Here is a 12,446-nt window from a genome sequence, read left to right on the forward strand (position 1 = left end):
TAAAAAAGGACTTCAGCGCAAAAACCGAGACAAAACCACACACACACACACACGACAGGTACCCGGCAACACAAAATTCATCCATTGGTAATTAATCATTATAAATTATATATGTGAAGCAAAAGAAGCAGAGGTTTTTCTCAGACAAAATAAGCAACAAAACGTTCAGAAATAAATATCCCACTACATCAGCTTTGATTGACAGTGGCCAAGCAACAAGCCTGCGCCTGTTATTACCAATTGATTCAAATGTTGTTAAATCCTGATTGGTACACAGAAGAACATGACTTCCCCTTTTTCAAACAATCGACTTCAACAAATGAGAAGAGCATAGAGGAAAAAACACAAAATACATGCTACACAACCTCTGGCAGAAAATGTGTTCATGTGGGACTCCTTCGCTCAGAAGAAGTTAGCTAATAAAATAGCTTTCAGAGCCTTTAATTAAATACTTCATGTTGAATAATTAAGTTTGCGTAGGCTTTTTATATTTTTTATTTGCACTCTATATACTTGTACTCCTTACTTTGTACTGCAACAATTACCTCGAGGTAAATAAAGTTCTATCTTATCTTAAGTGCCATCAAATGTTACAACACTTAGTTAAAAATGATGCTGTCTGGAAAGTAATTTACACAAATACAAAGTCAATATCTTTAGAAGTCTCAATCAGTCACTTCAAATGAAACAACCTTGAAATGATCTATCCTACAGTATGATGGTATGGTTCGGGAAGTATGAAGCTGAGGCCGGTGAGCCATTCAAATAAATGAGACAGTAATTGTTGTTTTACACATCGCTGAGACAGAATGCCACTAAAAAAGCAAAACAGATGACAGCTCCAGACAACTATTGAGCACAAGGCAGTAATTGGCCCCTCTGAACAACATAAACACACTAATTGCTGTAAACAAATACCCACGAACCACATGAAAAGCTCTTCAAGGAGCGATCACCACATGCGACTACAGAGGAATGCCAACGTTGACATCTAAAGTAATTAAATGATGAGTGCGGTTCCACGCATTCATCCTCAGCAACATCCGCCACTGTGGCTTCAGCTTTTACGTAAACACGACGAGACAACGAGCTGCGACTGACAGTTGTGTGCAGCATGAGGACCGCAGCAGTAACTCAATTAGAACGGCGGCTCGTGTGAGGAGCGCGCTCTCGTCTACACAAAAAGGTTATTTATCTGTGGCGCAAGAATGTGACAGTTACAACAAAGTGGTATTAGCCTGACCACCACAGAGCGTTCTTCAGTTGAACTATATATCAGAGCCGTCACTCAGTTAAAAGAGTCATTCATTAGAAGTGATGTTATGGCTCTTTCTCTGATGAGTCACTTTGTACTCAGCCTGCAGTTTATTCTCTTTGCCCTCAGGACTCATGACACTGAAGTGACCTGCATTTGGCGCATGCAGGACCTCAGAAGAGGGACAGCTGTGAGTGTAATCCTGCCTGCGTCCGACACCTATAACCCCAAATGTTACATCAGTGACAGCCCCGCGCCCTTCATCCAGCAGCCCATTCTATGCCAATCACAAGGCAATATAACTGCCAGATAGTTTACGGACTGATAGCCTCCAATAGAGGGAGGGTCAAGGCGTGGGGGTCTGCTGCATAGCCCTCCACCAGCAAGGGCCCCTAGGTACCCATTGATGACAGCTATTATTCACAATGCAGAACAATGTGGCGGATCTCAGTGGGTGGAAAAGGGAGGGGGGGGGGGGGGGGGGGGGATGTATGAGCTGATATCAAACAGTGAAGCTCAGGGGATGCCTGGCTGCAAAACTGAAAGGATGGGAACCTATATAGTGATTGGAAAGATGGTGGAGTCAACATACCTTGAACTAGAATTGGCTTTACTAGCGTTGTTTTCACCAAATGTTGTCTTATTTAGCTTCTTCTCTAGCACCTCTGGTGTTAGAAACACAACAGAATATACTCAAGTGTCAGACAAATATTGTATCATCCAGGATTTATGTTTTATTTGATCATTTAAAAATGAGAAGATAAACAAAAGCATTAAAACGTGTCAACGGGATGAGTAAAACTGTACGAGTTTTGACAGCACTGTATATTTTGTAAAGCCAAAAGTGAAAAGTGTTTTCATTTGATTAAATTAAATTATATATGTAGCAACTGATTTTTTTCTTCCAATAAATGTATTTGATGTGTAAATGTTAGCAATGGTTTTGAAGTCAGACACAAGAACTCATCTTCCGTATCTCATCAGATATTAGGAACACAGAAGCTACACTGATATACGGAGCATCCATACCAACAGCTTTGTCATTTCTTCTTGTATCTGTCATGGATCAGTTAGCAGACACATAATTGCACACGCCTGTCTATTTCAATACTCTTTCATTTACTGCTGATGGTCGGAGGAGTTTGAAAGACTCCTTATTACCATAATAGAGGAATCGATTGCACCAATTGCAATTTAAGTGTAATTGCTCTCGTCAAGAGACCTTAGAATGTTGCTGGTCAAAAATAGCAACCAATAGTCTTAAGCAACACCTAAATGGGCATGTGTGTTGGGTCCACCGTCCTTAGAATTAAGTCTTTTATTCAAGCATGAAGTAATCAGAAGTAAGTCTGGTCAGCCTAGCTACCACAGAAAGCTCTGATCATATAGACGGGCTGTCAGTGCTGCAAGTCCCAAAGCTTGATCATAAGTCCTTCAACAGGAGGTGAAGGTATAGCTAAAGGTGTTATGAAGCTACAGCTGTTGCACCAAAAAACTCTTTCTGAGAAAAATACGTGCGGACATAAAAAGTAGGTTAGTTAGAGATGAATTTGGAGCTCCTGGATGCTGGACAGAGAGCATTAAGTTAGGACAGACCACCGGGACAAAAGGAGAGCATCATTTTCAATTGTCACCGCAGTTTGAACTTGACTTATGCAACAGAGTGTCTAGGAGGGCCTAATTTTGTGGACCGATGGATGATTCTGGTAAAAAAAAACGTTGACACCAGAGGAATTTCCTGTCGTGTGGTGTTATCAGAAAAACAACAGAGTCCTCCGCTGTTTTACTTCAACAGCTCAAATTCAACAATGGAGATGCTGATAAAATGCTTGGGCTGCTGGCAAAGGAGCCAACTGCTGATGTGAGGAGATTTTCATTCACTTGTAGAGGAAGGCCATCACTCAAACAAGGTTCAGTGGGGAGGCTTGGAGACTGAAATAGAGCAGAATTGTAGGATCCAGCAAAGGGCCAAAAAAGATGTTTCAATGCGTCTGTGAAGGCTTTTATTGTAACTACATACTGTATCCACTGACGGTAATGGAAAATGGACGTGTGTAAAAGCTTTGTATAATTGTGCAGTGTGTGACAGTATTTTTTACATGATTCTCTTTGGGACGTTTATTCTTACACTCTAATACCAAAAAATAGCTAGAATGGCAGATAAAAAAATAAAAGTACAAAGAAGGGTCAAAGAAAGAAATAGAGATCAAACAAATGAAAAGAGATTCTGAATATGAAACACAGTCAGGATGTTTCTACTCACCATACTGGCAGCTGGGTCCGTTGAACCCTGCAGGACAGTCACAAAGCTGAGTAGATCCGACCCGACACTGGCCCCCATTGAAGCACACACCGTAGCTACACACAGCTGCACGTGTGGATGTGGACAGACAGGATGGTAGAAAAAGAGAAGGACATAAAAAAATAGTAAGTGAAGCAGAGACACCTGGCTGTTATCATGAGATGTCAACATCTTCAGTTTCAAACGATGACCTCTTTCTATCAAAGCCTTATCGTCGGCATGTTCGCTCCTGACTAAAGAGGAACCTTGATTCTCCTCCATTCACACTAACCAATGTAAGAGGAATCCACCACTTGGCTCTCTTGGAGCTGAGGCGCAGGCTTTTGGCCAAGTGAAAGACATTTCTACACTCCATTTTTAAACTCCATTTTTACAGAATCAGAGAGTTTAAAATGAGTGGCGGCAACAGCTTGCATGACTTTTAAAAGGAAAGGTGGCCTCTTTACTGCACGGTAGTTACCTGAGAATGACCTGATTGATTAATCAACAGGGTGAGCGTGGCTCATCCATCTCTTGAAGCCTGCGGCCCTGTCTCTATAAATCCCTGTACTGCTCATGCTAGTTAAGACGGTACATTCAAAGAATCCAGGACATATAAACTAGGTAGCTTTAAACATGTGGATCCACCTCAGAGGTGAACCATCGCATTCCCTACGCTAACAAGACTCACATAAATCATGACAGCCCTTCACTTAAAAATGTGTGTGTGCTGAAGTCTCGCTGCCTGTGTTCTTATCTGACGTGCGTCGAGGCTAATATTCCTAAGTAAGACACAGCTGTTTAAGCCAGGCCTGTTGTTTGCACTCTCCTGAGCAGAGTACAGTGTTTAGTGCCGACAGATCCAGAGGATTGATGTCTATCATTGCTTTTCCTGACTGGCAACATGAGGACACTGAGATTGAGTGAAGAAAGCCTCTGAATGCCAGTTTAACTGTGCGTCTTCGGCCAGATATGTATTTTTCTGCAGATCTAATGCAACAAGAGGTGGCATGGTCACCCATCACACCAGGCCCTACCAGTTCTGATGCCAATCCCTCTAATCAATGTGCGCAGGACAGCTCACACAGAAATGAGCCAGGTTTCCCTTCAACTGTCAAGGTAATTTTACGCGTTTCCATCAACTGCTTTGGAGCGATTAAACTAGGCTACAGTGTAGTTTGGTCAGAAGTTGGAGCTATAGGCAAGCAAGTCTGTAATCGGCTTGGCTAACTCATCTACAAGAGAAAAATGGAGAGAGATCTTAAGGAATTTGTATCAATTGGGAACGTCTTAATTGTTGGACTACTATTGGCCATGTTTCATGTTTCGTCTGGAGACGAAGACGAGCATTCGTGCATTAAGCTAATATCCGAGAAGACGCCGACAGTGGAAACAGCTGATCAGTAATGCGAGTTAAATGTTCGCTGTGCTTTTTAAAAAGTTTTATTGAATTTTTACGTGTTCAGCTTTTCTGATGCAATACTTCAAAATGAGCATAGAAATAAGTGAATGGAAACACGGCTAGTGTGAATTTAAAATAACCCTTTGCCCTTTTCAGTATCACTTGAACCCTTCATTGTGTCTGCATGTGGAGTGCAGCAAATGTAATGTTTTCAATTCAGCTTTTGGCTTATTCAATAGTTGTCTGTATTTATGGCATTATGTTGCCCCTTTTTGTCGCTTCACATATGTTAAGATTTGCTGCTTTTTTCTATTCTATGTGGATGAGACAAAATAAATAGAATTGAATAGATCTTGAGGTCTGGGAAATTGTGACGGACATTTTAAAGTAATTTCAGACATTTTATGGACTACATTAGAAAGAAAACATTAGCTGCAGCCCTATACAACTATCCACCCCAGATACTTTAAACTGAGATACAATTAAAGGTACAACATATCAGCTAAGAAACAAAAAGACGCTTCAGGCTGTGAAAATAAAAACATATTAAAGAATATCTACAGTCTGGCTTCAACCGTATCGTGTAAGCAGAGGGGAATAACATATTATTTCTATGACGAAGTGCTCTCTAATCACAGATGAGCCTGGAGTAATTTCATCCGGTAGATTCACAGGGCTCCTTGGAGACCGGCACTCAGACTAAACATCCGCCTGTCATCTGGTTTCATCCTCAGACACCTGCTCGACAGTTGGACCATCCAGGGAGTCTACACGCACACACAACCTAAAACAGACATCAAGGCTATTTGTCACTTGTTGACTCTAAAATAAAACACCCCAGCAAACATCAGCGGTTCCCCAAACTGATGCAGATTATCAAATGCATCCATGTTCTTGTTCTGCATACCTATAAGACCAAAGTCTTTCCCTGTTTGTGAAGCCGCTGAAATCCTACTCCAACAGGAAGACCATCTCACCGCTGCTAATCTGTCCATGATGACTTCCAGTACCTCAAGACTGTGTGGCTACAGAAGCTATAATTCACTGTATTAGTTCAACATACATAACTACCCCCACTTCTGTGATTATCTAATGTGAGGGAATGATGGTGTGGTGAAAGCTACAGATGACAGACGAGCAGAAGAAAAACATAATTCAGTGGTCAGGTTTAATTGCAAAAAGATCCAAATTCTTCAGTACAATTATGTTACCACCAGCTGTGAGAGATTATTAAGACATTACTAAATTGTGGTAAAAGAAATCTTAAATTAACTTAATTACCAGCTACAAAGTAAAAGGTCAGATGTCTCTCAGAGTCAATTCAGGGTAGCATGGCTAAGTGACAACCAGGGGAATGTACATTCCCCCTTCTGAGATGTGAGACACACAGGATTGTTGGCAGCTAACCGGGGCATTTTTGGGCCGCCCCCATCCTGAGCTCCTTACGCTGCTTAATCTTCCCTGAAATCATTTCTTAATGTGGCATGCAGCGCGGCATAAAACTCACTCTCATCTGTCGCTGGGAATGTCTCCGCTCTATTACAAAGACACCGTCTTCGAGAGGATTAGCAGCTCCCACCAAAAAAAAGAGACAGAAGACGCAGGGGTCAGCGACTCGTGCCGAGAAACTGAAAAACAACGAGCAGGTGTCACCCTTACAGCTTGTGAGGGGGCCCGACCACATCAGCGCAGAGACAGCCCAGTGTTTGTTTAGGCTCCGTCAGATCTGTTTAACCCCTGGAGTGCGACCCAGAGGGTGACCACATTTAGGGCAATTCACAGACACAAAGGCCAGCGCTCGGGGCTCCGTTTGGTGCCACAATTGGTACGCATTGAGCCGAGCACTGTATTTTGAGGCAACAAATCATGTTTTGCTGTGCAAAGGAATGTGTCATTTCAAAGAGTTTGCGTGAAAACCAGGGCCAGCTATGTTAGATGATCTCTGACAGTTTTCTTTGAAAGACTCTAAATACCATTTGAACCACACGCTAGGTCGGTTTGACAAAGCAGGCACAGTAACGCTTTGCAAAGAAATGTCTGAGCATGCACAACCTTGCAATTAGAATATCTGGGGCACCCCTACATTATTCATGTGTAAATGACACAGACTCCTGCGAGGGAAATACATTTTCATCCTTATTTCCAACTATGTGGATGAGAATATTGACATTTAGTCACATCACAAAGAGTATGCACGAATAAAAAACACCTGTCGTGGTCATCATTTGCCTCGTACGTTTCCGCTCTTTTACTCGCTCTAATGCAACAGAGATGTGGATTAAACATGATAATGGCATGCATGTCACACAGACCAAATAGGAATCAAATAACACAAATGTTAAAAACAAGCAGCTTGTTCATACCTTGTATAAGCTACTGGCTCACGTGACTAAATTCACCGTTCCACAAAAAAAAACACATCTGCATCTGGACAGGAAGTCATGTGATTGCTTTAGCTCCTTGTGTCTACTTCCTGTCTTTGACAGTCATGTTTGCTCGCCAGAATCATACTAGAATAAAAGTGATTCTACAATTTGTTCCTATTACAAGTTCTTCCATCTAGCAAACAGACCTCAGGATGTCGAGAGTAAACTAATAAATTTGGGAACAGTAGTCCCAAAAAATGTGGCAGCTTCAATTTGTTTTTATTATGCTGACTTTACAACCTCCGCTGCACATTACTCATTAGATTAAAAAGAAAAACATGCATGTCAGTGTAACCAGAGGCCGTGTTTTGATAGAAACTAAACCACCGCTGTTTTATGCATAATGTTATGTCTAAGGTTGATTTCTGTCTTTTTCTCTGTATGAGTCTGGATCTTATTGTGATCAGCTATGCACGATACCGTCTCCACCCACACACCCACACACACACACACACACACACACACACACACACACACACACACACACACACACACACACACGACCATTTCCTCTTCTCTGGCTACTGTGCCTATTTCACATGTAGCTACCTTCGCCTGCCTGCTTCAACCACAAAAGGGGGCCAGTTCCTCTTCAGGAGTTAACGAGGACGACAAACTGGAGGAGACATTGTCGCTGCCCCTCAGCCCCTGTCACAAAGCTTATTGTTGCCGTCAATCAACATAACTGCTCGTTTCCACTCCCGCCTAACCCCGTCCATCCTCACTCAGCCCGTGGCTCCTTGCTGAGGTAAAAGGTTTAACTCACTGATTGAGTGGTCCTCCAAATGTTTAATTGGAGGAAGTCGCCATCACAAAGTCAAGAGTTCTTCACCTTCCGGAGAGCAAGATAGTCTTGAGCCAATTGGAGTCTTTACAAAACACACAAAAGTCACCGCTGTTTTCTTTTTTTTTTTAAAAGGCCTTCTGCCTCCACAAGTCACCTGGCTGAATTTCTTTCGACTAGAAGTCATTAGATGTATTGTAAAAACATTGAATAGATGTGGCTCTCTAATATAACAGAAAATCAATCTGCAACTATTTTGATAAGTTAATCATTTAAGGAATTTCTTAAGCAAAAATGTCAACCATTCTCTGGTTGCAGCTTCTCCAAGGTAAGGATTTGCTGCATTTCTATATTGTCTTTGCAAAATAATGCTGGAAAACATCTGAACTTGGACACAAAAACCACAAATCAATGCTATTGTCTAAATGGAAAACTCATAAACCGTCATAATTAGATGATGGTAGCCTGAAACAAAAAGATATGGTAAACAAGGACGGGGCCAAAATAGCAAAAAATAAACAGACGTTTGCTGTGCTGTGCTATATTCTCTCTCCAAACATGTGACTGATAATAATGAGCAAAGACTGCTGGAGAGCACAACAACTGAGGCCATTCACTGCAAGACTGTGACAGGATGTCAACATCTGTACAATGGGTGGATATAGAGGCAGAAGAGAATCACAGGTGAACTATAGGAAGGACAAACTACTCGACTTGTAGCCACTTCCAAGCCACTGTGTGGACAACATGATTAGAGCCCCAAGTCTGCTCAACTACCTCACAATAGCCAGAAGTCATTCGCCTAATTACCTTACACTGACATTTTATTAGGGAACACACACACAGAGAAAGAGGAAGAGGGACAACACAAGACGGAGGGAAAACTCAGGAGTGCCAGACACTAAATCACTATCTCAAACACAAAGCATTCCCATCTTCCCAATCTCCCTTTCTTCTGGGGTTTTTTGGGGGGATTTGCTAAAGCTGTACATTCTGCAGAGCAGATTCTTCTTTTTGGATGTTGGAGGCGCTGTTGAAAACAGCCCCACAGATTGCATTGTGCTGACTGAGGTACAGTATAGAGATAGTGCATAGCAAATTGCACAGGAGTGGGAGAGGGGGATTGTGGTGTGAGCTTCCCTTTATCCTGGTTCAATGGCTCAGAGAAAAGGGTGATTAGTTTGTCCCATCTCAAAGTGCTGCTACGCCTTTGGTTACAGAGATAAAAGCCCTGCCTCACGTCGAAGAGGGCAGCCATTGTCACGTGGAAAAAAGAGAAACAAAACCTCCTGTCTACTTAAGTGAGGGGAAACACTGGACAGTCCTGAGGAATGCATTTATAAGAAATGTCTTTATGGGAGTTTTAAAACAAACCAAACTCATTGCAGAGCAGACAGCGTGATGCTTCTTTGTACTGTATAATTTAATACCATAACCTTCTCTGTGGAAACAAAGAGCCCTTTGAAGAGAACATAAATGCCATAATAAGACACCGATGACAGGCACATCCAGGAGATCTTCTCTCGCTCCACATCCCAGCCACTTCCCATCTGAGGGCTTTCCCGGACATGTAATGGGCCTGTACTACTGGTGTCAGCGCTGGCCATTGAGCACGCGGGTCAGTTCCAGGTAGAGCAATGAGAGTAAGGAAGTGGGAACTTTCGTGTCCGTCAACCGGACAGGGGACAAACTATTTACAGGAAGGCTTTGCCAAGGGTCTGTCTATGGTATGCAGGCTATGTGCTCTGGATCACTGGCTGTGAAATCCCATCAAAGGAGGCTTCTTGGTCTCAGCGGTGTGAAGCTAAGCTTATCCACAAGGAGATGAGCTGCTGGCAGCCCCAGTGTGACCAACAGAACTACTCTTCCATACATGGACCCGTGGATTGGAATTTACAGAGGGGAGATTCATATTTGTTTTCCTTTGTTTTTTTGTGCATATCAGCAGGTGGTCTCCCCACCATGACTTGATGGGTATTGTTTTGGGGGCCTTGACTGTGGTTGGTTGGGGTAAACACTGGATGGGCTGTTTTCGTATCCATAATGCAATCCTCTGACCTGCACTGCCATGTCACACGTCTGAATGAGAAGAGTGGCATGACTATATGGTGGAGAGCCAAAATTTAAACATGGGACCACAGCTAGAGGGGCAATGGGGTCCGTTTGGAGTTTCAATGTATTAAAGTAAATATCCCGCCGAGTAGAAGCTGTCTGCCAGACAAACTATCTGTTTAAAACTAAAGGAGCACTACCGAGCCATGACCTCACCTGAATCGTAATTGTTTTTTGCTGAGAGTAGAACAAGAAACTACAACGCAAACCTCTTTTGAGAGCAAATGTCAACACTTAAAGTCTTTCAACACTTGAGATTTTTTTTCCCACCGTCCACATCTAAACCTTGTGGGACTGTTGTAATAACACAAGTAGTTAGGACATGGCACTGACTGATAACATCTGCTTAGGCGTCTGGATGGGCAAAGCATCTCTTGACCCTTTTGACCTTTTTCTGAAAACCTTTCATTCGGAGGTCTGTGCCAAGGGTGAGGTGATGTTTGAAGCACCCTTCCTCCTGCTGAGTCAGGAAAAGACATATTGCCTTTCAGTAAATATACCTAACCGCAAACCTGATAAATTAGATTTTTCCAATTGAAGAGGTAGAAAGTAGTAAAATCTGGATAGTTGAGGATACTTACGATACAGACAGCCTGCTTCTCCATTAAGTTGAGACCATCCAGGGCAACACTTGTACACAGTCTGATAATCCTGTCTGTAGACTTGTCTGTATGCAGTGTAGTACGCTGTCCTGTTAACATGACAAACATCAGGTTAAAAACTTCCAATTGAACCTGTTGAAGTTATAAAACAAATAGAACAAGAACTGACAAAATGCAGGGTTTCTTGTTGTATTCCACTGTAAAACAGTAGTGTGTGAGTGAACGTGTGTACGGTATTTACAAAGGGTTTATCTGACATTATCTGACATATCACATGTCATTTTTAATGTTTCATGTGGTTGAATACCATGAGATTAGGAAAAACAAACATGTAATCTGATCAAACGACTCACAGCCTTTTAAGTGGCACACAGTATGATGTTCAGCAAACATTTTCCCAGACTTTTAAAGCGCCATTTTAAAGTGAGACTGGCAGAGTCAACTTCAGAGACCGGAGCCTATCCCTGTACTTTGGGACCCCTCTCATTGCTCCACGGTCATTACGCATTGTGGAAACACGTTTTTTTTTTAAAAGCGAGTAATTGTGGCTTTGGCTGCCTTCAAAGCAGCCTTTGACTTTGTAACACGGTAAATAACGCCGTGAAAGCGAGCGTGAGCAGCAAAGTGAGAAAATGTTAGGCTAAAATGTTAGCATCGGGACGCTCCATCACAGGAATGCTGGCTGCAAAGACGCCTGGGTGTTAAATAGCTGGTAACCCCGATGAAGTGGGGCCGCACCTTCCACTTAACTGTGTGAGAGGTTCAAAGCTGCGATTACAGAACAAGAGCGAGAGAGACTGAGAGGAAAGAGGAAGTCAAGGAGCTCATCGTTTGATTCTGTTTGGAGGTGGAGTCAAATGAAGGATCACACCCGCTCTGATAGATTCTTGCATGACTCATGAAGACATAATTAATGCTTTGCTCTAGCCAGAGATTAATCAGCAAAGCACTACATCCACTGCGGGTGAAGATGGGAGTGTTTTTGTGTCGACAGACAACAAATGAGAGGTATTACTCACCTCCTCTCGTATCCCATGCACCATGACTGTCCCACACAGCCTTGCTTCCACACTTTAACCATGCGTGTGAAGGCCTGCACACACGGCTGCCTCTGGGCGACCAGCGTCACCTCCCTCTCCACACACACATTGGGCCTGAAACGAAAGCAGTGATGAAAACACTTAAGGTGTCAAAATGTTTTTACAGACGTCCAGATGGCAGCGGGGCAATTTATGAATGCTGTGAGAAACGTTGCAGTAAAGACAGATGGACAAAGCTTACAAGGCATTTTCTAGTAATGCCTGTGAATGCATTACCTGTGCTGAGGTGTAAGGCTGCTTATGATGGTATTTTTTAAGACTTAAGGGGAATTCCTCATACATTATCTTTCAGAACTCTAAGCCGCACAAGATGCTACCTGCAGTTTAACCTAAACTCAGTACTCATCTGAAATTGTTTCCTGAAAGTCTTTTAGAGGGTGGCATTGGCATGAAAGTGGCAAGGATTTCCTGTTATTTTATATCTTCTACTCCAAATGTAAAGAGAAACTACATTTCAAGTTACTAAAGTTAAAATGTTTTAGAT

At 42.5% G+C, this 12,446-nt stretch overlaps 1 protein-coding gene across 2 annotated transcripts in view; it reads right to left on the reverse strand.

Moving 5' to 3' along the window:
* megf6b (multiple EGF-like-domains 6b) overlaps positions 1-12,446 on the reverse strand; it is a 55,868-nt gene that overhangs the window by 41,927 nt on the left and 1,495 nt on the right. For both annotated transcript variants that reach the window (XM_076110448.1, XM_076110449.1), the window contains exons 2-4: positions 11,882-12,016; positions 10,842-10,951; positions 3,519-3,623 (exon numbers count right to left, since the gene is read on the reverse strand). In XM_076110448.1, the coding sequence (XP_075966563.1) occupies positions 3,519-3,623; positions 10,842-10,951; positions 11,882-12,016 (350 nt within the window). The remainder of the gene's footprint in view (positions 1-3,518; positions 3,624-10,841; positions 10,952-11,881; positions 12,017-12,446) is intronic.

This window comes from Anarhichas minor, unplaced genomic scaffold (assembly GCF_050575085.1).
Source record: "Anarhichas minor isolate MPS153535 unplaced genomic scaffold, ASM5057508v1 ptg000043l, whole genome shotgun sequence".
NCBI classification, from domain to species: Eukaryota; Metazoa; Chordata; class Actinopteri; order Perciformes; family Anarhichadidae; genus Anarhichas; species Anarhichas minor.